The sequence below is a fragment of the Rosa chinensis genome, chromosome 1 (genome assembly GCF_002994745.2).
Source record: "Rosa chinensis cultivar Old Blush chromosome 1, RchiOBHm-V2, whole genome shotgun sequence".
NCBI classification, from domain to species: domain Eukaryota; kingdom Viridiplantae; phylum Streptophyta; class Magnoliopsida; order Rosales; family Rosaceae; genus Rosa; species Rosa chinensis.
The window spans coordinates 60088112-60114294 of NC_037088.1; the positions used below are offsets into that span (position 1 = coordinate 60088112).

The 26183-nt window shown below is 38.3% G+C and overlaps 2 protein-coding genes and 2 long non-coding RNA genes across 5 annotated transcripts; 2 read left to right on the forward strand and 2 right to left on the reverse strand.

Annotated features, from left to right (window-relative positions):
* Positions 1-4719: 4719 nt before the first annotated feature.
* Positions 4720-5699, forward strand: LOC112171119 (transcription factor MYB73). Its single transcript, XM_024308353.2, has one exon. The coding sequence runs from the start codon at positions 4767-4769 to the stop codon at positions 5697-5699; it is 933 nt and encodes a 310-aa protein (XP_024164121.2). The 5' UTR covers positions 4720-4766.
* A 1283-nt stretch (positions 5700-6982) lies between these two features.
* On the reverse strand, positions 6983-7485 carry LOC112179383. Its single transcript, XR_002927737.2, has 2 exons — positions 7326-7485; positions 6983-7214 (listed from the first exon to the last, which is right to left on the reverse strand). It is a non-coding gene; the product is annotated as an uncharacterized LOC112179383 (long non-coding RNA).
* A 1474-nt stretch (positions 7486-8959) lies between these two features.
* LOC112171125 (RING-H2 finger protein ATL66) lies at positions 8960-9448 on the reverse strand. Its single transcript, XM_024308358.1, has one exon. It carries the CDS (start codon positions 9446-9448, stop codon positions 8960-8962), a length of 489 nt encoding a protein of 162 aa, XP_024164126.1.
* An 11634-nt stretch (positions 9449-21082) lies between these two features.
* LOC112178860 lies at positions 21083-26183 on the forward strand. Of its 2 annotated transcripts, XR_005804909.1 has the most exons (7): positions 21083-21353; positions 21479-21547; positions 21621-21713; positions 22085-22127; positions 22210-22288; positions 25598-25680; positions 25993-26183. It is a non-coding gene; the product is annotated as an uncharacterized LOC112178860 (long non-coding RNA). The 2 variants fall into 2 exon arrangements; XR_005804908.1 differs by lacking the exon at positions 25598-25680.

Below are 26183 nucleotides of genomic sequence, written 5' to 3' on the forward strand. Positions count from 1 at the left end.
TCTTTTACATATTTTACAAACCACTTTCATACTCCACTTTCATTATTTTTCTTCATCTCATCATTTCACTCTTCTTTTTCTTCCCTATTTAAACACATTCTCCTCTCACTCTCAATCATCAATTCCTTCATCCATTCCATCTTCTTTGTCTCTCCATTTCCTTTCCATTTTCCAAACACATTCCTTCATCCATTTCATCTCCTTGTCTCACCATTTTCTCTCCATTTTCCTTAGTCACATCTTCCTTCATCCATCTCATCTTCTTTGTCTCTCCATTTCCTTTCCATTTTCCTTCTCCATTCTCTAGTTGCAAAGTTCTGCATTTTCAAGCAAGGAGATGAAGAAGAAGAAGGAGCCGTGAAGATCATATCCTCCATCATCCACCTTGAAGGCTTGCTTCCAAGATTCAAGATCCAACTATCTAGCTCTCCATCTCCATCTCCACTCACGGTGTAATTCGTTCCTTTTCCTTGTAACCTTTTTGGTTTCCTTGTATGATTTCGTATGAACTTGTTTCTAGTTAACAATAATGTTTAGGGCAAAGTTTAAGCCCAATTTCTATGTTTAAATAAAGTTTTCGAATTCCATAATTGTGATTCTAAGTTGCTTATGTGAGTTTGTTCGATTAAATTTGCTTTACAGAAAACTTTTATATGTTTATCTTATTTGGGTCGACACTTATAGGATTTGCATGTAATTGGTGCTAGGTTTAAGAACATGAAATCGACTTTTCGTTTTGTGTAACTTGAATCAAAAGTAGTAAAGGTTCTGGACAAGAATCGAATTTAATTGAAGAGGATTGCAATTAGGTGGACTTTTCCATAACTAAGTTGTACACTTGAGTTGATAGCCTTTCTCTATGTCTAATGCGTTGAACATGTCATGATTGACTAGCTTTCTAGGGTTTGATTGCATGTTTGATAGGATTAATCTAGGTGCTTTCGCTTAGGTTAATTAGCATTGAAAAGTAAAATATGGGAAATCATTTGCTTTCGAATGTTTCACATGATCAACTCCTCTCTCATGACTTGGAAGAACAATTATAGGGTTTGAATCGAATTTGATTACATGGAATTGATTTTGATCTTTGTTCCTTGCGTTCCACCCTTGTATATATGTTTTTACATTTTCTTTATTTTATTTATTTTAATTTTAATTTTAAGAATCCTAATCCCCCCCTTATTTGTGTTTACTTGTATATATTTATTCTTTATTTTATTTTTGTAAATAATACTTTATTATTTTAATTCTTTATTTGTTTATACAATTGTATATATTTATATTCTTTATTTTATTTTTGTAAATAATACTTTTCTTTATTTGTTACACAATTACAGGTGTACCCTCAATCCCCGGAATAGAACGATCCCTATTTGCTTATACTACTAACGATATTTCAGGGTTAAATTGCGCGCTTCCCAAAGGCGCGTCAGACCGCGCCGACCACTGGTCACCGGAGCACAGCAAGGTGGAAAATGACTTCTCTCTCTAAGTGAGAAAGAAGGAGAGGGTAAAAAAGTCTCAAAAAAAAAAAAAAAATTAATTGGGTAAAGGGGAAATAATCCCTTAGAGTGTTTTGGGTAAATGAGATTAAAAAACAGTTGGTGGAGCAAGTGGGCAATTTTTAGCCTAAAATCGGGTAAATGATCATTTTCCCTTCTAAAAATCATGCCCTAAGAATTTCTCAACTTACTAAACCATGCCAAGTCCATTTCTAATTTTCTTATTCAAATAGTCATGTTCCTTAAATCACCATTGGAAAGCATGACCTTTAGAACGTGTTCAATCGACTGAATATCAAATCTCATACATATATTTTTTTTTTATGATTTTTCAAAATTGAAAACAAAAATTAATAATAAAAATTAATTCGATATTTCAGTGTTCCGCAAGTTGAGACATAATTTAAAAGTCATGCTCTATAAATACTACAGCTAAATTCAACTCATGTAGAACTCACTACACCCTTATAACTAATTTTTCTTTTCTATATTCCTATTTTATTGTCTCCCCTAGCCTCTCATTATCAACAAGCTGAAGGTGTGAATATAATGGGCCAAGCTAATTGATCTCTAATGGGCAGCCTTACTTAACCAAACCTGGTGTCACGAGCCGCACTTAAGAGTAGTGCTATCGTGACACTTTGTGAGGGAAAAGCCGAGCGGGGGCGAGCCTTGGAAGCCCAAGGGCGAGCTTGAAGGTAAAGCGAGGATGAGTGGCATTGTCGTAATTAAGTGGAAGTTCTGGTTGGAGGTACTTCGGCTTGGAATTTGGAAAAACTCAAAACACAAGAAATATCCGGGACGTCGAAAAGAGTTCAACGCACTTGATGGCATGTCATTTGGATTTTCTGTGAATTAGTTATGGACAATTAGTCTCCTCGGCTATTTTGATGTTTCCTCCTAACAGTTTCATGTAAGCCAGATATGCTCTATAGGGGGAGGCATGGTGTCAAGCTCTCCACCACCCCCGGCGCTGGCCTTCATGGGGCGCTAAGTGAGCTTCTCCTGGGCACCCGTGGGGGCCTAGGAGACCGGGCATATGTCGTCAGAAAGGGGCGGCATATGTTTCCACGAGTCAGGAAGTCTCGTGGACAGTATTGGCCGAAAGGCTGATATTGCGGGTCGACGTCGGGGTCGAGGTTCGTATGAGGGCGATCCTTATGCCATCGGCGTTAGACAAACATGTGGGCTTATGGAAGATATGTCGGGACCTCGTGGTGCTCATTGGCCACAGAGCAAGAGACATGGGCATGTGTTAGGGTTCGACCTTGCCCAAAACAAAGGGATGCCAGCAAGCACGGGAGGGGCGACCCCGTGCTAGATTGAAGTAAGCTTTAGAGGGGCATCAACGATGAGTTGCTCACTCAAGTGGCGTGCCAACAAGCAAGACGGTATGCCATCTTGGGGGATTGGCCTACGGGCTAGATTATGCCTTGGAGCCATGACAGTCATTAAGAAGAGAACATGGTAGCCTTGTGAGAAGGGACAGGCCACATGGCCTCGATGGCTGGTCAGGCTGGTACTCAAGGGTTGAGTATACAGGCAGGTGTTACCCATGAGCCGAATGGGCTATCTAGGTGATGTCCATGAGGCGAAGTATGAGGGCATGTGTTGCCTAAGAGCCAACTGGGTTGTACAAAGGATACTCACGAGGCAAGATACGACGGCAGGCGGTGTCCAGGAGCCGAGTGAGTTGCACTAGTGGTGCTTATGAGGTGCAGGATGAAAACATGTGTTGCCTAGGAGTTCATAGGATTGTGCCGTGGATGCACAAGATGAAGTAAGCGGACACGTGCTGTCAAGTATGGTGCGTGGACGATGCGCACAAGGCCAAAGTACGTGGGCATGGGTTGCCCTTGAGCTGAAGACCGAGTGGGTCGCATAAGTGATGCCTACGAGGTGAAACATGCAAGACATGTGTTGTCTTGAAGTTGGATGTGTGGTGCGAGAGATGCCCACGAAGTGAGGAAGGTGTGCGAGCTACTAAGGAATGACTCAAGGAAGAAGTGTGAATGCCAACTTAGTCTCGGTACACGGTCATGCTACTTGCTATCGACGTGCGGGATGCACGCGGGTCAGTAATGGGCTGACTCAAGCCGGGATGACATGAAAGCCTATCGGTTGGGCGAGTGTCTTGGGAGACAAGCTAGACACAAGGAAGCGATCGATTAGTCACAAGATGTGAGACTCATGTGTGAGTAGCTTTCGTTGGTAAACCCCAACAAGTAAGGGGATGATGTCGAAAGGGACAAGTTGACAAGAGAAGCACACAGAAAGAAAAAGAAAAATGGAGTATCAAGGAAGTAAGGAAGATAGGCTGGCCTCGGTTCAGTGGAACCTTGGCGCCGCACGGGCTAATTCCGCTACGTGTAAAGTCGGCCCGTGACACCTGGCCATGTCAGTACGTCACACATGGTGATCCAATATAGCTTTAGCAAAGACTAGACCACCAAGCCTGGTTTTTCTGGGAAAGAGATAAAACAGATTCTAGACAATGAGAACAAAAATCAAAATGAAAAGGGAGAAGAGGATTAAAACTTATTAACTAGTCATGTTTACCACAACAGCTATCTTCTCTATTCTCTGACTACTTAACTAACTAGAACAAATCTCCTAGTCACAGACTTTGGATCAGATTTTTAGTGGGTAGTAGTTAAAAGAATAATCTAGTTGTAAAATTAAACTAACATGTTATACCTACTTTTCCATTCCAACTCCATTTTTGCTTTGAAACTATGACCTCAAACATATCAAAACAATGATCAATAAAAAACAATACATATTTTATTTACTTTTTAACCGCCGAACCAACTCCCCCCATATGAGTCCATTTTAACTGAACAGTAGGCTGTTACGGGTGACGACACTATCACTATCACCCCGCCGTAACGGCGTACTCTCCGTTTGGTCAGTTGCTGGGCGCGCACTTAATGAGTTCGGTTCCGTTTTGCTTAGAAACCGACGACCGTTACACCTCCTCCTCTACTCAAACTCTTCTTCCTTGTCATCACCACCGTCCATGCAGAAACAAAGTCATCAACATTGACGGATAAGCTGAGTCGTGAAAAATTGAAGAGGAAGTTACAACCTCCAGATACCAGAACCAAAACCCACTCCTTAGACCTCGAGTACTCCTCCTCCATCATGATGATGATGCAGAAAATGAAAATATATAATAAATAAAAAAATGGAAGCAGAAATTGGGAAACGCGTTTGAAGTTAATTTCTGTTACGTGAATAAGAGAGCGGTTTTACGGTTCATGCATGCCAACAACCCCTCCATTCATTCATCAAAAACGGTTAAAGAACTCATCTCTCTCTCTCTTCAACTCCATCCCCCCATTTCTTCTTCTTCTTCTTCTTCTTCTTCGAAACTCACAAAGGGCACCATCTAAATCTTCTTCTTCTTCTTCTTCGAAACTCACAGACACCATGAGCGGCGGTGGTGATAATAGAGTGAAGGGGTCGTGGAGTCCTCAGGAGGACTCAACGCTGATCAAGCTGGTGGCGGAGCACGGCCCGCGCAACTGGTCCTTGATCAGCTCCGGCATCCCCGGCCGGTCCGGAAAGTCGTGTAGGCTGAGGTGGTGCAACCAGCTCAGCCCCGACGTGCAGCACAAGCCGTTCTCGCCGGCCGAAGACGCCGCGATCGTCAGGGCCCACGCTCTGCACGGCAACAAGTGGGCCACCATCGCCCGGCTCCTCCCCGGCCGCACCGACAATGCCATCAAGAACCACTGGAACTCCACGCTCCGGCGGCGGAGGCTGGCCGAGTCGAGCTCGGCCTCTTCCGAGTTGAAGCGGTTGATTGGCGCCACGTCGGACGACCCGGAGACGAAGCGGCAGTGCTTGCGTGGGGCGTCGGCGGAGGAGGATAGTTTCAAAGCGGTTGCGGCGGGAGTAGAGGGCGTGCTGACGTCACTGACGCTGTCGCCGCCTGGGCAGAAAGTGGAAAACGAGGTCGTTTTGAAGAGTGAGGAGGTGGGGGAGGAGGAGGAAGAGGACAATGATGATCACCAAGAGGAGGCGGTGGATGACGAGGAGAAATGTACGGTGGAGATGGAGGAGACGTGTCTGATGACGATGATGCAGCGGATGATAGCCCAGGAGGTGAGGAACTACATCGAGAGCTTACGGGCCGAGAATGGGCTAGTATTTGGGCTACAGTCGACGGTCCAAAATGATCGGAAATGTTGACGAAAGGTTTCATCGGAATGCTTCACTCTTTTGCTCTAGTTCTTGTGGCGTCCTTGTGAAATGGTTGCATTGTTATCTCTCTTATTTAGAGCTTGTTAATGACTTGGAGTTGAATTTCAGGTTAGCAATTTCCTAAATGTAGCTCAAGCATAAGAAAGACAAGGACCGTCTGCCTTGCCTTTCAGACTACAGCGGCAAATTACGTTGAAGATCGATTTACTCATATAATGCGTGTATTGACTACAATAGCGGATTTACTCATATAATGACTACAATAGCGTATCAGCTAAATGAATAGGGAGCACAATACTCAAATTTCCAAAATTCATTAAACCAACCGCTTATTGAACCGGCCATACAGACTTCATGTTAGGTTCTCTGGACATACCACATTAGTATTAGACTATTAGTGTTCCATAGATGTAAGAATTAATGATCGCTTCACTTTTAAAAGTCCTCTACTAGCCAAAATGGTAAAATTTCCACTTCCCATTTTGGAAACAGTGCCTTCTGAAAGACTGAAAAGGCCAAAAATAACATAGATGCAGGCAATTATGTATTAATGCAACAAAGAATATCACACGATCATGAATTTTCCAAACAATTACACCACATATAATTGCAACTGTAAAGGGTGCATAAACAGCTGATAGGATCATCTGAGTGATCAACATTCAGTCACCATAAACAACCAGACAATGCTCAATTAAGTACAAACACGGATTAGTTCTAATTCTAAAAGAAGACGGGCAGTTCCCAAATTTTGCATTTCTGCTGAGCAACAACAAACATTTAACCTAGGCAGCTAAGACACTGAAGAAAACTATGCATATCAGCTGGACAAGATTCTGAAAAGAACCCCCAAAAAAAAAACATGAAATTTGTCTACTTCTAGTATCAGACAAGCAGCTAAGACACTGAAAACGCCGATGTATTTTCGCCGAACAAGACTCTGAAAACACCAACATATCAAAATTGACCTGCTGCAGCTCAATCTATTTTCTTCAAACACAAAACAACGCAAGAAGCGCATTAGAATGCTGCCTAGGACACAAACTCATTCAATACTCTAAACAGAACCGTCTTCACAAAGCTATAAATGGAATCAAACTCCGTTTCCTATACCTATCAGAGCGAAGATGACGCACAATAACCTCCATCAGCAGAACCAATACACTGACAACTCAAATCTCTAAATCACAATAAAATCCCATTGGCAATATAACACGAGATCCACCCATCATCACAAACCAACCAATATATCATGCAGGAGACGGCAATAGATAAACTTAAGTTCAAAATCCGACTGAATTAAGCAAAATGTGTTCAAACACAGTACAAAATTTATAAAACGTTCTACTACAACTGAACTAATCGATGCTGATTACTTGATTAGAAACACGAAAACAAGGAAATTCCGGCGAGCTGAACGTCGATCGATGAAGGCAACTACTTAGATCTCTGTCTCATCTTTCGGCGCTTCCTCTTCAACCTCCTCATACGCTTCTTCTTCCACTGAAACACCACAAAAAAAAAAAAACAATCATCAACAAACAGAATAACAGATCAAGATGAACGATCGAAAAACAGAGAAAGATGAATCACTGTGCTGAAAGGAGGTTTTACCTTGGCCCTCATGGCGCCGCTGAAATGAGATTCGCTTCCAAAAACCTAGTTGCGCAGAGAAGGCAGCCCCTCTTTCTGAGGAAGTGATAGCGGCTTTGGGAGGGTCTGGATGAGGAAGCGTTGCGACGATATATATTGAAGGAAGAAACCCTAAAGGGCTTAGTCGGCAATAGATTTGGGTTGGACCAGTGCTTTACTACCCGCCTAAATTCGGTTACGAAGTCTTGGCCCAATATTTTAACTCTGGGCTAGTGGGAAAGATAGGTTGGACCATCCTAATGCCTAATGGAATATTAGGCGGGTTTTGAAAGTGACAAATTGGTGGCAGTAGTGATTAGGCCCAGGCACTAAACGACTCGGTTTAACCCGGCTTCAAGTCAAGTACCTTCTCGCCCAGAATGAGTCGACATCAATTTTCAAATTCTATGGAGAATTTTGATTCTCGTTCAATTTCAACACATCACCTTTAATCACATTGTTCGGGTGGGCGAGTCACATATTGCGCACTTCCCGTTTGTTTTAATATTTTGGAAATTTTATTTTTGTTGTATTTGTTTTATTGAACTAAATACGGTTGCAGATTTCTTCGCAAACTTGGGCCAATCATCTTCAAAAAATTGTATTTGGTTTACCGATTACACTTCTTCTGTAATACGTACCGCTAGTGGTTTTTGATGCTATGATGTGCAAGATCCCTAGAAGATCTTCTCTTCAACGTATTCTCTTTAAAGGACAAAAAAAAGATTAGAGGCATGAGCACATGTGAAAAATTTGGAGTCTAACCTCTTTGCACCTGAATTGATCTGGTTTCCATAATGAGTATATGATTTTTGGGACGAAAAAATCGAAGTAGATTGTATTGATTTTTTATTTTTCAAAATGTGAACTCAACATTCCATGTTCTTTGTCTACGTGACTACGTGTTCCGTTATGATATTTTTTATTTTTTTGAGTGCACGTGTTCATTGTACGTCGACTAAAAAAATTATAGTTGATAAGATAGACAAAATAAACAATTAAGCCATCTATTATTGGAAATGATACATGTCACTTGAGAAGTCAAATTTGATGTAGCCCACTCAGGCATACTATAACAACTTACTGAAGTTGGGGAACATAGGTGTTGGAGACCACTTATTTATCCATTAAAATCAAGAAATAATTAAGTAAAATCACTACATTCTGTGTATGGGTTAGGTTGGATATAGGTAAACTTGGAGGGGCACAAATATAAATTTGGCAAACCAAGGGGCTGTGTAGGTCAACAAAAACCATCGAAAGGAATAGCACACCGGATTGGAAATTTTCCTCTCTGCTACAAAACACCGGCACTAAAAGCAAGAAAACGACTTTCTTTCTGAAACCCACTTTGAGTCGTGACTTGGCCAGTTGGCCCAGTAGCACACTTGCATGCATATTACAAACTAGTCGCTAATCATAGATTCCATTCAGGTTTATATTCAACAAAGCAGTTTTTGGACATTCTCAAAGAAAGAAAAAACAGTTTGAACAAGAAAAATGGCAATAATTATACCAGAAAAGAATCTACAAGATCGGATACTATTACAAGAATTTAAACTATATATGCTAAGATAATAAAGAATTAAATTGAAGTCGATGAAATGTACAATTAGTCACTGTACGACAATTTGCAGAGCGTCATCGGAGTTTGACCGGAGAGAAGTACGGCAGAGCGGGCAACTGGACTGAGCGCTCAGCCACGTATCGACGCAGTCAGAGTGGTAGCAATGGCGGCACTGAGGGAGAACCTTAACCTTCTCGCCGTCTTCGAAAACTCCGAGACATATAGAACACTCACCGCAGCCAGCCGCCTCCGAATTGCCGGAGGACTGGTACAAGATTATCGGCAAGCCTCGAATCAGGGCAGCGTCGAGGCCGCGCGGCTTCTGCGGCGGCGCGTTCGGCGCGTGTGAAGAGAAAGGTGAGTTGGAGGGGCGGTAGCGGCAAACCCATCTCGCGTAGAGCAAGAAGACGGTGACGAGGAGGACGACGGTGAAGAGGATCACGACGAAGAAGAGGGTGCGGCCCTTTACTTGGAACTCTTTGTCGTCGAGGACGGTGTAGTGGCCATGGAAGGGTCCAGAAGAATCTTTAGTCGACATTTAGGGTTTTGGTGGTGGTTTTTGATTTGGTTGGAAAAGAAGGGGTGGTTTATAATTTATATAGGCAGTGCTGGAGGCGGCATTTTTCTACTAGTAAAGCTACAAGTAGAATTAGCTGGTGGCTTCACACAGTTCTTGGATGAGTGTTTAATTTATAAAACGAAAAAGAAAAAAGAGATAAGTTTTTGTAAGAATCTTGAGAGGGGCTTGGATTTCTACAATTGGAGGGTCCATTGACTTGGAAAAGATATTTTCTATTTTCCTAACTTTATCCTCAAACTCAATCAATTTGTGTCTCTCTTTTTTCAAGGGCCTCCTTTGTTGATTAATTTTCAAAGGGATGGGTTTGTTTTCACAGCATGTCTCTTTCTAACTCATCTTTATTAGCTTTTGGTCTTTTCATTAATGATTGTCTATCAGTTACTAATTAAAATAATTATACTCAATCACCTTTATATGTAAATTCAAACAGTAAAAAATAAAATAATTCAACTTAAAAATAATTTTTTTTACCATTATATTTACATGTAAGGGTGGTTGAATATAATTTTATTGATTAATTATTAATCAGTGAACATTATTATTAGTCTTGTAGTGTTCTAACAATTGATAAACAGTTAAAATTTGAATTTATGTGGATGATTTTAGTTCATTCCAAGAGACTAGCAGTTAAAAAAAAAACTAATTAAATTTGACTTATGTGGTAAGAGACTAAGAGATAAGATTTGGATTGATAGCTGTGCTGATTTCTTCTGCCAGCCACCTATTTCATTGGAGAGGGTTTGGATGTTTCTTAATTGCCTGCTATTCTCATTGTAAAGAAGTGATGGAAATTGCTTATCATGTGGTTTATGATGCATCTATTTTTTTTTACGTCAAGGAATTATGATGGGTATATATATATATATATATATATTTTTTCTCTCGTACCCAAATGAATGACTAAATTGCTTTTATCTATAAATGATCTATAATATCATGTTTTTATTGCCTTAGTCAGACTAATTAATTAATTATTATTATTATTTCTTTTATGAAGGCATGAACATGGATTTTGGATGATCTCAACTTATGAAGGATGGAGAAGAAATATGTCTTGCTGACAGTGCCACCACACATACGATCCTTCGCGATCGGGTTTATTTCTCCACTTTAACACCTTCTAAAGCCAATGTGACTACTATCTCAGGTCCTGCAGACCTGATTGAAGGCTCCGGAAGAGCCCACATTAGGCTACCCAATGGAACTCAATTGTCCATTCAAGAGGCTTTATACTCTTCGAGATCCAGAAGAAATCTCCTCAGTTTTAGAGATATCCGTTTAAATGGATACCACATTGAGACCACAAATGATAATCATGTGGAATATCTTTGCATTACATCCAATAAAAACTGCCAAAAGCATATATTGGAAAAATTGGTTGCCCTATCATCTGGGTTGTATTACACAACCATTCAACCAATTGAGGCATACCATGTTGTGAACCAGCAGTTCAAAAATCAACATACATTTATGCTTTGGCATGACCGTTTGGGTCACCCTGGATCCACCATGATGCGTAGGATCATTACAAATTCCAATGGACATCCATTGATGACTAAACATATTGTTTTGCCAAGCAACCCTTGCAAAGCCTGCTCACAAGGGAAATTGGTGATTAAACCATCTTATGCAAAGATAGATATCGAATCCCCATCTTTTCTACAAAGAATTCAAGGGGACATTTGTGGACCTATTGACCCATCTTGTGGACCATTTCGATATTTTATGGTCCTAGTTGATGCCTCTACAAGATGGTCACATGTTTGCCTCTTGTCTACCCGTAATGTGGCATTTGCCAAACTACTTGCTCAGATAATTAAATTACGAGCTCAATTCCCGGACTACTCTATCAAGTCCATTCGTTTAGACAATGCTGGTGAATTTACATCTCAAACGTTTGATGATTATTGCATGTCTATGGGAATTGAAATTGAACATTCAGTTCCTCATGTTCATACACAAAATGGTTTGGCAGAAGCTCTTATTAAGAGACTTCAAATAATAGCTCGCACTTTGCTAATGAAAACAAAGATGCCAGTTTCTGCATGGGGACATGCAATTTTGCATGCAGCAGCTTTAATTCGGTTGAGGCCCATAGCCAACCATCAATATTCCCCATTACAACTTGTTTCTGGGAGCCAGCCCAATATCTCCCATCTTCGAACATTTGGTTGTGCTGTTTATGTGCCTATTGCACCGCCACAACGAACAAAAATGGGCCCTCAACGTCGATTGGGAATCTACATTGGTTTTGATTCACCATCCATTATTCGGTATTTAGAACCCATGACGGGTGATACATTCACCGCACGGTTTGTAGATTGCCATTTTGCTGAGACAATATTCCCGCCGTTAGGGGGAGATAAGACTGTTCTAAATGAACGTCGTGAATTAATGTGGACTGTACCCACTATATCTCATCTTGACCCTCGTACTAAAGAAAGTGAAATTGAAGTACGAAGGATTCTGCACCTTCAAAGTATTGCTAACACAATGCCTGATGCATTCACTGACACAGCAAAAGTGACAAGATCACATATCCCAGCAATAAATGCACCGGCAAGAATTAATGTCCAAATTGGACAAAATAATGTGGCGGCCAATGAGCCATCTACTGCACGCCTGAAGCGTGGCAGACCTGTAGATTCAAAAGATTCAGTTCCTAGAAAGAGGAAAACAAAGGCACATCTGAATCCTAATGAAATCGCCCCTGAAGAGAATATTGGGCAAGACATTAATGTCCGATCCACAATTCATGATTCTGTGACTACAGAAGAGGAAAATGACATCGGTGAGACACCAGCCCATGAAGAGGCTCAGGTACCTGAAAATAAGGAAATTTCCGTAAACTACGTGTACACCAATGAGTTGTGGGATCGTAGAGATATTATCATAGACAATATATTCTCATTCGCAGTAGCTACTGAAATAATAAAAGGCGATGACACTGAACCTCGCTCTGTTAATGAATGTAGACAGAGACATGACTGGCTCAAATGGAAAGATGCAATCCAAACTGAACTAAATTCTCTAGAAAAACGCAGTGTTTTCGGACCTGTTGTCCAAACACCACCCAATGTCAAACCGGTTGGATATAAATGGGTATTTGTGAGAAAGCGTAATGAGAAAAATGAGATTGCAAGATATAAGGCGCGACTTGTTGCGCAAGGTTTTTCACAAAGGCCTGGGATAGATTATGAGGAAACATATTCTCCCGTAATGGATGCTATCACATTCCGCTATCTAATAAGTTTAGTAGTTTCGGAAAAACTTGATATGCAACTTATGGATGTTGTTACTGCATACCTATACGGTGAGTTAGATACTGATATCTACATGAAAGTCCCAGAAGGACTTAGGTTGCCTGAAGCAACTACAAAACCACGCAGTATGTACTCAATCAAACTGAGACGATCCTTATATGGATTGAAGCAATCTGGACGAATGTGGTACAACCGCCTCAGTGAGTATCTACTTAAGGAAGGATATGTCAATGATCCTATATGTCCTTGCGTGTTTATTAAGAAATCAAATTCTGGTTTTGCAATAGTCGCAGTTTATGTCGATGACATGAATCTGATTGGAAGTTCTTCAGAACTTGAAAAAACTGCTGAATATTTAAAGAAAGAATTTGAAATGAAAGACCTTGGAAAAACAAGGTATTGCCTTGGGCTGCAAATTGAGCATTTGGATAGTGGGATTCTTGTCCATCAATCTGCTTATACAGAAAAAATTCTGAAGAGATTTGGTATGGAAAAGGCTCACCCACTGAGTACCCCAATGGTTGTTCGGAGTCTTGACACTATGAAAGATCCATTTCGTCCAAGACAAGATGAGGAAATTATCCTTGGTCCAGAAGTACCATATCTTAGTGCTATTGGTGCCCTACTTTATTTGGCACAATGTACAAGACCAGACATTGCATTTGCAGTTAGTGTATTGGCAAGATATAGCTCTGCTCCAACATCACGGCATTGGAAAGGCGTAAAAGACATTTTACGCTACCTTCGTGGTACAACAGATATGGGTTTATTCTACACAAATAAATCTGTTGATAATCCCACAATTGTTGGATATGCTGATGCAGGATATCTCTCTGATCCGCATAGAGGTCGCTCTCAAACAGGATATGTTTTTACTTGTGGAGACACAGCAATTTCATGGCGATCATCTAAGCAAACACTCGTGGCAACTTCCTCTAATCATTCAGAAATAATTGCTTTATATGAGGCTGGCCGAGAATGTTTTTGGTTAAGATCCATGATTCGCCACATTCGAAGCACCTGTGATTTACCTTCAGTAACTGACAAACCAACAGTCATGTATGAAGACAATACTGCTTGTATTGCTCAGATTAAAGAATGATTCATCAAAGGTGACAAGACTAAGCATATCGCGCCAAAGTTCTTTCACACTCATGAGCTTCAAAAGAATCAAGAAATTGCAGTGAAGCAAATTCGATCCGACGAAAACTTGGCTGATTTATTCACCAAATCTCTACCTAAGTGTACTTTCCAGAAGTTGGTGAAAGGGATCGGATTGAGACGACTCTCGAAGCTATCAAGCGACGCATGCAAAGATCAGGGGGAGATTGCAATCAGGGGGAGCATCAAGAAACATGCTACCTAGGACATATGCGCGTTGTGCTCTTTTTGTCCTTCGACCAGGGTTATTTTTATCCCACTGGATTTTTGTTACCTGGCAAGGTTTTTAACGAGGCAACAATAAGCGCGTCCAATGCCATCATCAATTGGTGGACATCCAAGGGGGAGTGTTGTAAATATTATTTCTTATGTGGCTGTCCACGTTATTAGTTAGGGACCTACATGTAATATATCAATAGTTTAAACACTTATCATGTAAACCCTACCTCTATATAAGAGAGGCCTCTAAGACTGAATAACACACTTCTCTATTTTCCCCTCATCTCTCTTTATACGTTTCTTACTCTCTACAAAGTAAGTCAATACTTTTTAACAATTGATTAATTATTAATCAGTGAACATTATTATTAGTCTTGTAGTGTTCTAACAATTGATAAACAGTTAAAATTTGAATTTATGTGGATGATTTTAGTTCATTCCAAGAGACTAGCAGTTAAAAAAAAAACTAATTAAATTTGACTTATGTGGTAAGAGACTAAGAGATAAGATTTGGATTGATAGCTGTGCTGATTTCTTCTGCCAGCCACCTATTTCATTGGAGAGGGTTTGGATGTTTCTTAATTGCCTGCTATTCTCATTGTAAAGAAGTGATGGAAATTGCGTGTTACTCATGATTATGGACCCAAGACTACGTTTACACCAAATAGGAAAGTAAACAAATCTTTTACATAATAAAAAAATTAAAAAAAGTAGCCGAATCCCACGCAATTCATTTACCTGCTTACTTTTTTGATTTCATCTTTATATCTGCTAGAACATTTCAAAATTTTGGATGAACCTCGGTTTCCATTTTTTAATACAAAATGGTTATATGCTTTTTGATCTGATGTTAATAGTTATTACCATTTTTTCGGGTCGTATTTTGGCATCAACTTAATTTCTACTGTAGGGATCCAATGTGAAAAGCTGTTAGAACTTAGAAACTAACGACTTAAACAAGAGGAAATAAAGTTGCGAATATACGAGTCACTCGTGGTTGTAAAAGTATAGTCTGGAATCTGGATATATGTGTGTATGTTCGACCGTTTTCATCTTTTACTTTTTTTTTTTTAGAAAAATTCAGGTACCGTCCACAAACTATTCTGTCAACACCAATTTGATACCCGAACTCTCAAAAGTATCAATGTGATACCCAAAAACCTTATATGGCATCAACGTGATACTTCCGTCAAAAAATTTTAACGGCTCCGTTGGTTTGCTGACGTGGCAAGCACGTGGGTCCCATGTGATATTTTTATCAAGGACAGAATAGTCTTTCACCACTTTTTAAATATAAAAACAAACAAAGCACAGAGCTCCATCTCCATCTCTTTCTCTCTCTCGATGATACATTGATACCCATTAACATATTTCAGAAAACCATGGCCACGAAGGATGCATCACTTTGTGAAAAACCCAAATGTGATCACTGGCTTCATCGATTCGAACGGAAACAGCAGTACAAGCTTGATTTGGAGACGTCATTGATGAAAAGCTTGAAGATTGAATCTTGAGAAGGAATTGCTAAGAAAAACTTGTATGAACAAAATTTGAATATTGAAAAGGAATTGCTACAAATTGTGAACTAATCTCCAAATGTCTCTGGTAATCGTACAAATCTTCGACCTCTTCATATTGAACTCGTATTGGGATGGTTGAAATTGATGGGTCCAACTCATTCTTGGTTTGCTTTGCAGTTTCTGTTTTATAGTTTTACAGTTCCTTTCTTGAAACTTGACCCATTTCCGGTAATCAGAGTGCAAACAAACTGGTCAGCTCCTCCATCGTCCGCAAGCTCCAGTCCTTAACCACCAAAATCTTGGTTTTGGCCAAGTAATGTAACCACAGATCAGTCACTGCGTCCCTCAAAATACTCTTCTGGATAAGCAGAACATTAAAACCCGTCGACTTGATCTTCTTAATCATACTGAGAATGTAGTTCCTCTCCTCCTTCAAAATCCTATCCATCTGGGTATAGTCCGAAACCACAATGCTCTGCTCAATATCAGTTTTGGGAGGCGAAATCTGGAACTGAATCACAGCAATCTTCGCCTTCTCCATCCCAAACCCCTCGCCATTTCTCCACTATCCGACCCTTCTCCGCCGAAATCCCCCACCACGCATTGGGCTTCAATGACCAGCGTTTCAACACAGACCACTCCTGCAACTTGGGACTCACCCAGTTTCTCGAATTGCTCACAAGTACCTCTTGTTTGGCCTCTGAAGCAGACGCCATGGCTTTTCTCTACGAGTCGGGCGTCGAGCCGAAGGGAGATACGGTCTTTCAGGTGATTTGGGAGCTGGGGGGGATTGGAAGTTGGCGTTTTTGGGTTTCAAATGGGGTGAGAAGTTGGATTGTTGCGATGAAGAGGCGTTTAGTTTGATGGTTTGGGTTTTGGGGAGTCATAGAAAGTTTAGCACTGCTTGGTGTTTGACCTCGTCCACCAAGTCCCTCCTCTCCCAACTCGACCTCGTCGCCAACCCAACTCCCGATCCCCGCCGAACTCCGCTTCTCCGGTCACCCTCCGCCGCCGCCAACCCAACCCATCCTCTTCAATTTCTCAGCATCCAACCACCGAGCTCGAAGAAGAAGCAAACCCCAGAAAAAAAAAAATTTTAAAAAAAAATGGTGATGAGATTTAACATCAGGGTCATTTTGGTCTTTTTTTTTGACTCGTTTGCCACGCCAGCAAATCAACGGAGCAGTCAGAAATTTTTTACGAAAGTATCACGTTGATGCCGTATCAGGTCTTTGGGTATCACATTGATACTTTTGAGAGTTCGGATATCAAATTGGCTTTGACATAATAATTTGGGGACGGTACTTGAATTTTTCTCTTTTTTTCTTCTCATAAAACGTAGGAGAACAAATTTGCTCACCATCCACAGGTGAGTGGTACAACCACCCGTTTACACAGCTGTTTTGTGTTATAAACTATAATTTATGTTTGATACCGCATTACAGCTTCATAAAAAGATGGATGTATCGAATCACTACGATACTGGGGTGATAACAAATTTATTTTCCGAGTCCTGGGGCATGGTGAAAAACTGTTTAGTATGTTTCTGGAAACAGCAAGAATTTGATCTATAATTTTTTGCATGTTTGGATGTCTAGTTGTTTTACCACTTCCTTGTTCATTGTTATGTGCTTTTTGACCACCGACGTCGTATATAGGAGCCCCGTAAGAATGTCACTAGCTGCATGGATCACTAGTTAGTGACTAATTGGGGGTAGCAAACTACTTAAAAGTAGTACTAATTAAATTACTAGAATGTGGGGGGCATGAGTATCATGAATTAATCCAGCCATCCAGATAACGAAAGGTCATATAACTCAGATTAATCTTCGAAAGGACGTTTTCGTATGAGAACTACGTATTCCATCTCCAATATTATCCGACTTATACACACACACACACAGAGTTAGTTTGCAATTGGTGATTTGGTTCCATACATATCTTAGCACATAACTACTATTGGGCACCAAAGAATATGATCGAATTAGTGCTAAGCTGGCAACAATAACAACATGGGTTCCATTAATTAGCAGCAATGGATTATATATCTTAGATAGTAATTTATCGAATATATGCTGTTGTTGCACTTGTTTGTTTTCATTGTCCTGTTCGGAGTTTGAAGTTCATCAAAATTAAACTAGAAGTAGCATGTAATCTAACCAAGAAACATAGACATAAAGCTCAAGCTCCCATTTCCTGCTATGCTTAATTGATTGGAACAAGAAGACAGCGTGCTTCTTATTTCTAAGGTACTCGTACGTAAATAATTGTTGCAATTCGTGGACCGAAATCTTCTGTCCTCATTTCCTTATCCCCATCCTGTCTCTTCATTCTGATTGGTTAACAAGGATTAAAAAATGAATATAAAGATTAAAAAATTAAACAAAAGTTTAAGATAATAATTTTTTAATCTATATCAACCAATCAGTGAAGAGTGACACCTATCTCCATCTCATTTGGGGACAGAGGACTTGCTGCCGCAATTCGTAAGCAGCTGCTTTGATTCTTCTTGCGTGCTACTTTGTTTCTACGATCTTTTTCGGATACGATTAATATTTCTTTACCCAATAAACATATATGATATATCTTGCTCCGACAGATTAAGATTTGCACTTATAATAGTAGCCTGATCACCATAGCACTAGAACCAGAAGTAGGCCTTTGATTCTTAAGAGTACCCCAATTATACATGCAAGCACTTATTAATTATTGGGTTGGAACTAGTTGGGTGGGCACGTACTCAATAGTTATCTGAAATATTTGGTTAACATTTCAAAGACTAAAAGGAGGGAATCACAGACCTAGTTGGGGATTTTAAAAGAAAGAGATCATCGTTGCTGCTTGTACTTAATTTTTACGCTTCAAAAAGGCAAAATAAAATAGACACAGTTGTACAGTTGTGGTACTCTCCAATACTTCAAATCCATCAAAATAGGAGGTTCCTATCACTTGGTTGTTACGTCTTTACTTAATTGATCTTAATCCACTCCATACCGTGCATTGAGAATAAGATGTTCGATGTTTTTCTTTCTCAGATGAATAAGATACTAAAAGTTGCACCGTACGTAGTTAGTGTTTTTGAGAATCGACCAAATATTTTAAATCACTTCAGGATTTAGTAGATAATTCTTTTATGTAACCGCTAATATTTGTTGGCACAAGTGCATGTCAGTGCACTGAATACTCTCTCAACTTTAATCCAGCTAGCTAGGTAAAGATTGTTGGCATATGCTGATCAGTTCTAATAAATATTCTCACATCAAATGTTGTTTATGTTGATCAATTATAAATATGTAGATATTTGTATGTAGAGTTTGCTTAAGAAGTAACGACATTGTCCTATTTTTTAGGCCATTTTCAATTGTCAAGGTCTAAAATAGGTGTGAAATGTGTGTGCAAAGGTGCTTAAATACCCCATGGATTCAAGGGTCAAGATTGGACTAGTACCCTAGATCCAATGGCTCAAAAACAAGTAGAAAATGAATAAAATGAAAAGACTAAAACAACCTAATAAAATGTAGAGAATTAAAAGATTAGAAAACGGGTCAGTATCCTGGGACATACAATTTTACACAATTTTTGACACTTCTTCTGAGCCCTTAAGATTAAAAACATTGAGTGGTTCAGATTAATTTTGTGAATGATGTCACACAAACTTATAGATGATTGGACAAATGACATGGCATTAAATTAATTTTATAACAAATAGATTAAGATTAAACTTATGTTCTATAAGAATATAAAATGAAAAAGAAAATTACAATTATATAAACAAAATACCCGATTAAAATGAAAATTAGAAGAACAAGGAAGAACCCTAACTCTATCTCAATTGACCTATGACAATACAATAGCAGGTTGATTCTCAAACCTGCTAAATGTTGCAACATCGATCATATCCTCAAAACAATATAATCTAACATTTAACTTGCTCCTCGTTCCAATGTTTTTCAAACACAAACCAAAACTCCAAAAGTTCGTACCTGAATTAGACATTAACATGATGTTCGCTCCATCTATGCAGACAAATAAACAACAGAAATTCATCTGAATAGGCATTAATCTACTGCTCTACCCAGCAATATGAAGGGGCACAAAAGATGAAATGCACAAGCGCGGCAATTTTAAAAGAGCAATTAGTCCAGTCAAGACTCATTCCCAAAACACCTTAATTTTAAATGCTCTAAACACATTCAATACTCTACATTACAGTTAGCATCCATCCAATTATACCTTTTTTTCATATAAATTTTCTCTTCTTTGAGACTAATTTGCTTACAAGTTTTGTAAATTAGTTTACCAGCTTGTAGAAGACGGTCAATGGAGATAGAGCTAGGGTTCTTCTACTTTTTTTTTTCCTAATCGTGTTCTTCTAGTTGTTCATCTAATTGCAATTTTTTTTTTTCATTTTATGTCTTCTTATACAAATAAAAGTTTAATCTAATCTTTAAGTAATTTGATGCCACGTCATTTGTCCAGTCATCTTCTAATTTGTTGACATCATTCACATAATTAATCTGAGCCACTCAATGTTTTTAATCTTAAGGGCTTAGAAGAAGTGTCAAAAATTGTGTAAAATTGTATGTCCCAGGATCCGGACCCTTAGAAAACATTTTGGAAAATATAAAGAAAACCGGAGGTAAAAGTGTAAGTGAGTGTGTGCCTAGTGTGAACACAAATAAATAACTCTATTCACATATGTGATATGTGTGGTATACTAATTATTATTGTCATTACATCAATTTTGAATTTGAAATTTGAATACAAAGATGTTATACAAATGAGCTTGGGTCTTCACTTGTGTGTTTCTTTGGTCTTGGGTCTCAGACTTCTTGCTATTGAGCCAAGTTGACTTGGTTGACCCGATAGTCAATCAGTTGACTTTTTGTCCTTTTGTCAAAAATCCTATTTTGCTCCAATTTCGTACAACTTCTTCAGAAATCCACAACTCCGCTTATTTACTACAATATAAATAAAAATATATTAATTACATAATAATTACTTTGGAGATTAGCTTAATTCTAGTGTTTAGAACGTAATTACGCACATAAAAATGCGTGTAGTCATAGGTCATGGTCTAAATTTTAGACCCTTGAAAGATACTATTCATCCAAATAGTAAGGTCTATAATTTTTCTAACTCCGATCGTCTGATGTCTAAATTATTTTTTTTGAAATAAGGGCTGGTACACCTACCCTCACTACAAAAAAGAATTGTATTAGCTTCACCAATTTGCGTCGGCCTTCAATTGCCGTCGCCAATGCCTCCTCTTTTGCGACGGCAAAAACTGAGGGGTCGCGATTGTGTAAAATATTTGCGACGGTAACAACTGCCGTCGCCACTGGGCGTGGCAAACCCAAAAGAGTTAGCCGTAGTAAAATAATATGCTTACGATATGTTTGTTGCAGGGGATTACGATCCCACCTAAATCTAAGTCGCTAACCCTAATCCCTCATTCCCTCAGCCTCTCTTCGAGATTTCGACTGACCCTGACCCTCAGCCTCTCTTCGACTCACTCCCTCTGTCCCTCAGTTTCAGTCGCCGCCGACCCACCGCAAAGTTCGACGGTTCGGCCTTATCTCTAAGCTAGCTCTAACCTCTCAGTCAGCCATCTCACTCCCTCAGCCTTTCAGTCTCAGTCTTCCTATTCATAATCTCGAACCGCTGAACCGCCGACCCACGGCTTTGCTTCGACCCACTGTAAGTAAACCTTCTCTCTATGCTTCATTGTTGGGATGTTGGTCTCCGACGCATCGATCTCCAGTTAATAGATTTGATTATTTGAATGTTTTGATTGATTTGAATGTTTTGATTGATTGATTAAGACCAAGAGCCGCCTTCATCTCACAACTCTCAATCTCCCTCAGTCCCTCATCTCAAATTTCATGAACCCAGTAAGTCAAGTAACCAATTATTTCAATTTTCAACCCAATCTCAGTAACTAACTCTCTGTTTTTGATTAAATAGTCTTAAATCTTACTCTTGGACAGTTTGAGTCTTGGGGAAAGCGGAGGCCGGAACTCAGGAAGACGAGCAGTCGGAGTAGACAGGAGGAAGGAGGTGAGAAACTAAGAACGTGCGGACTGTGAATCTGTGAGTCTTCATTTGAAAATTGAGATTGCTTTGTGGGTTGTGGCTTCTTTGGTTAATTGATTATATATTTATATGCAGCTAAGCAGCTTGATCAATTTTTTTTTTTAATTATAATTTATATGCTTGATTGCTTGGCTGCTTCGTTGAAAGACAGAGAGGGATGGAAATTGCTTTGTGGCTTGTTTGATTAATGAATAATGATTATATATTTATATGAGTCTGTGTCTCTGTGTATCAGTGTATGAAAGACACAAATGGTCAAATGAAATTGGTCAATTGGATCGGATAATTATGTTTGGTCATGGAAATGTTTGGTCAATTGGATTATAATTTTGCAGGGTGAGGTATGCAAGGCAGTGATCTGCTTAAAATTGCAATGAGGTAATCGATTTCATGGGTTCTCACATTCATTTTGGGTTTTTGATAATTGTAGTGGATTGAATTGTGTGTTGTGATGGTGCAGGAGCAAACTGGATGTTGGAGAACATGCAATTCAATTTGCGTGTGTTCAAATCATTCCCTTTGTGCAAAGGGTTATCCCTGTGAGTTTTAATTACCTTTCTGCAATGCAGTGTTCATGTTGTTAAAAGTTTAAAATCTTTAGTTTGCAATTTGAATTTTCAGTAGCGAGGGTTTATTGATTGGTATGACAAAAGGATAAGCATATTTGTGAATGTTGTATTGTTTGACTGGATGAGCAATGCACCTATTATGATATGAGTTGAATTTATCTACATTCTAGCTCAGTTGCTATGTTTTAAGTTTCGGTGCTAGATTTGATCATTTTTCAGTGGTATTTATGGTTTGGTGTAAATATTGCAGATTCACAGCTTCAGGCATTTCCTCCATTTGTGACACAAGGGAAGATCTCTAGTGGTGCTCGCCCTCCTCATGATGCAGATGGTACACACAGTTCTTAACTTTGTTTGTTAAATATGTAGTTGCTTTCGTATGTGACTTCCCTACATTGTTTCAGATTTTTATAGTCCTGTGAATGCAATTCAGTACCTAATGGTTTGAATGTTAATTTTGTAGTGTACGAAGGATGATAGGTATGGTTGAATTTCATTGTCTGTGTTTAGGAGTATGAACCTGAGTATGGATGATTATTTGGGTGGAATTCAATAAGACCATACAATAGCCTAAAGATGTGATTTTAGTAATTTAAAGTTGCTAATAAGTGGACCAATGAACTTAAACATATTGGATGTTTGGAATATAAAAAAAAAACTTAGAAGAGCTGATGTCAATTAATTGTAATAATGACTCAGCCCTCTCCATGTTTCCGTTCCCATTTTATATGGGTATTGCCATTCCTAAGAGTTGTTAAACTATACAAGAAAAGTTAGTAATGCTATTTGTCAGGGGTTTTTGAAACTTCAACCTGATTTCTTTCCATACGATGGAGCTATCAATGAAAAAACTTCTAACAGTCCAGATTTGTAAGTTTTCTTTCAATGAGTTTATGTTTTTGGTATTATATAATTGAACCAAGTAGCAGTGTTGAATGCATTGACATCCTTCGTTTACATATGTTCTGGCAGGAAATGAAAGAATAAGGCTTTTGAGTAGCACATGATTACATACTTAAAGCCTTGAAGGTCTGGTGCCATCTCTTTTCTTTTTTTAATTTAGGAATTTGTGTATCTTCTTAAATCTGCAACTAATTTAGAATATATGAGAGTTGATGCTTATTTTTCTTGATATATATTCACTGTCCTGAACTTGCTTATTTTTCTTATTATTTGTATGCACTGCGTTATAGGTTAGGAAAGAAGAGCTTGGAACCAATGGTAGCTTTGCTATATTTTTGAACATTTGTTTTGCTTATAGGTTAGGAAAGAGGAGCTTGGAACCAATGGTAGCTTTGCTACAACTGGTTTCTCTATGTTGAAAGGTACTTATATAAAAATGAAGGAATAATTTCAGTTTACCCCCCTGAGGTTAGGGGTCGTCATCATGTTAGTCCCTCAAGTTTCAATTTAATCAGTAACACCCTTATACTCTCCAAATTCATCAGCCGTGTCCAATTTCTACTATTCCGTCCAATTTGGACCGTTAAGTCTGACTTTTGAGGGCTAAAATTGTCATTTCAAGACAAAAAAATAAAAAAATAAAAACAAAAAAAAATTGTTTTTTTTTTTTTTGCATTTTTTTGTCTGTTTTTTTTTTCAATTTTTTTATTTTCTTGTTTTCTTTTTCTTTTTCTTAGCTTATTATTATTATTATTATTATTTTTTTTTTTTTTTAATTTTGTCTTCAACTTATACACCACAAGTTATAATAGGTTTATAAAAACAAAAAAAAACTCTAGGTGGTCAAAAAGCCGCTCGCTGGTCTACGATATTTATGATATATCTCCGATAAAGCAAAGAATTTTAGGATATATCTGTAAAATATAATAGGTTTATAAAGTGAAGAATTTTAGGATATATCCCCAATAAAGTGAAGAAATATCTATAAAATATGATTAAAAAATAAATACATATATTTCTTCACTTTATTGGGGATATATCCTAAAATTCTTCACTTTATTGTGATATATCTCCGATAAAGCGAAATTTTTTATATTTTAAACCTATTATAGGGTTTAAACCTATTTTATATTTTAAACCTATTATATTTAAACCTATTATAGGATATATTTTACACCTATTATAGGATATATTTTACACCTATTATATTTTATAGATTTATTTTACAAATATATCCTAAAATTTTTCGCTTTATCGGAGATATATCACAAATATCGTAGATCAGCGAGCGACTTTTTAACCACCTAGAGTATTTTTGTTTTTGTTTTTATAAACCTATTATAGGGTTTATTTGTAACCAGCCAGCGAAAAATTTTAGGATATATTTGTAAAATATATCTATAAAATATAATAGGTTTATAAAGTGAAGAATAATAGGATATATCCCCAATAAAGTGAAGAAATATCACAAATATCGTAGACCAGCGAGCTGCTTTTTGACCACCTAGAGTTTTTTTTTTGTTTTTATAAACCTATTATAACTTGTAGTGTATAGGTTGAAGACAAAATTATTTAAAAAAAATAATAATAATAATAATAATAAGTGAAGAAAAAGAAAAAAAATGAAAGAAAAAAACAGAAAAAAAAATGCAAAAAAATAAAAACGAAAAAAGAAAAAAAAATTCTTTTTTGTTTTGTTTTTTTTTGTCTTGAAATGACCATTTTAGCCCTCAAAAGTCAAACTTAACGGTCAAAATTGGACGGAATAGTAGAAATTGGACACGGGTGATGAATTTGGAGAGTACAAGGGTGTTACTGATTAAATTGAAACTCGAGGGACTAACATGATGACGACCCCTAACTTCAGGGGGGTAAACTGAAATTAATCCAAAAATGAATCCATCTCATTAGTCTTCAATAAGTTGTGAACAGTTTGCCTTGTGTGAACTATAGGTTTAAGTACTTTCATATGGTATTGTTGTTGCAGTCATCTTTTATTGGACGTTGAGCTCCTCACCAGTCACACTTATGGTAACTGTATATTTTTTTTGTGTCTATATTTGTTCATTGATGATCTGTCTTCTTACATATGGCTGGGCCAGAATTACTTGGTGTCGTCTAATGATGCAAAGAGGTATGAACTGTCTACAAAGCTTCTGGAACTCATTTTCGACTGCACAATTATTGAAAGCTGTTATATTGGTGTGTGGATGTCATTGAAGTTCAATTACAATAGCATCTGAAACTTTTATATGGTACTGTTGGAACATTTATACATATATATAGTGATGTTTTTGATGAATTGTGCATGCTCACTAGCTAGCTGCTCTATTTAGTGTAATTAGTTCTGTAATGTTAATTTATTGATCATTTCAGTTCAAGGGAAAAGATGCTTACAGTCAAGGAGTCATTGATGTAGTGCGAGTAGAAGATCCAAGATGAAGTAGAACGATTAGCATGTAGATTTCTTATTTCTGGTATTTAGTTTGAAGTTATATATGAAGTATTAAGCCCACTCTCTAGGAAAGTGTATCATCTTTGAATCAAATTGATCAAGATAGTAGTTCTAGTACATTTTGGATATTTCTTCTTAAATCAGATGGACTTGCCTGTTTGTGGTTCACTTGTTTTGCATATTGTATCTATTGGATATTCTCTATATATATTTTGATACAGTTTATACTAGCTAAGATCATATGATTGTATTGAGATAGCAGGACACATTTTATTGTCCTCTTTGTTAACGCCACGCTTAATTTTTCTGGTTCCAGGGGTGGAGATCATGTGCAGTGACCACGGTGGGTAGAGATGGTAGTGATTTGACAGCTACAACCATTGGTAAAGCACGTTGGCAGGAACTTGACCATGTTGTGGAAGAACTGGAGAAAATTGTTGTTGTCAATCTTCAGCAGCGATCAATAATATCTCTCATTGGAAATGTGCAGAAATCATCACTAATATT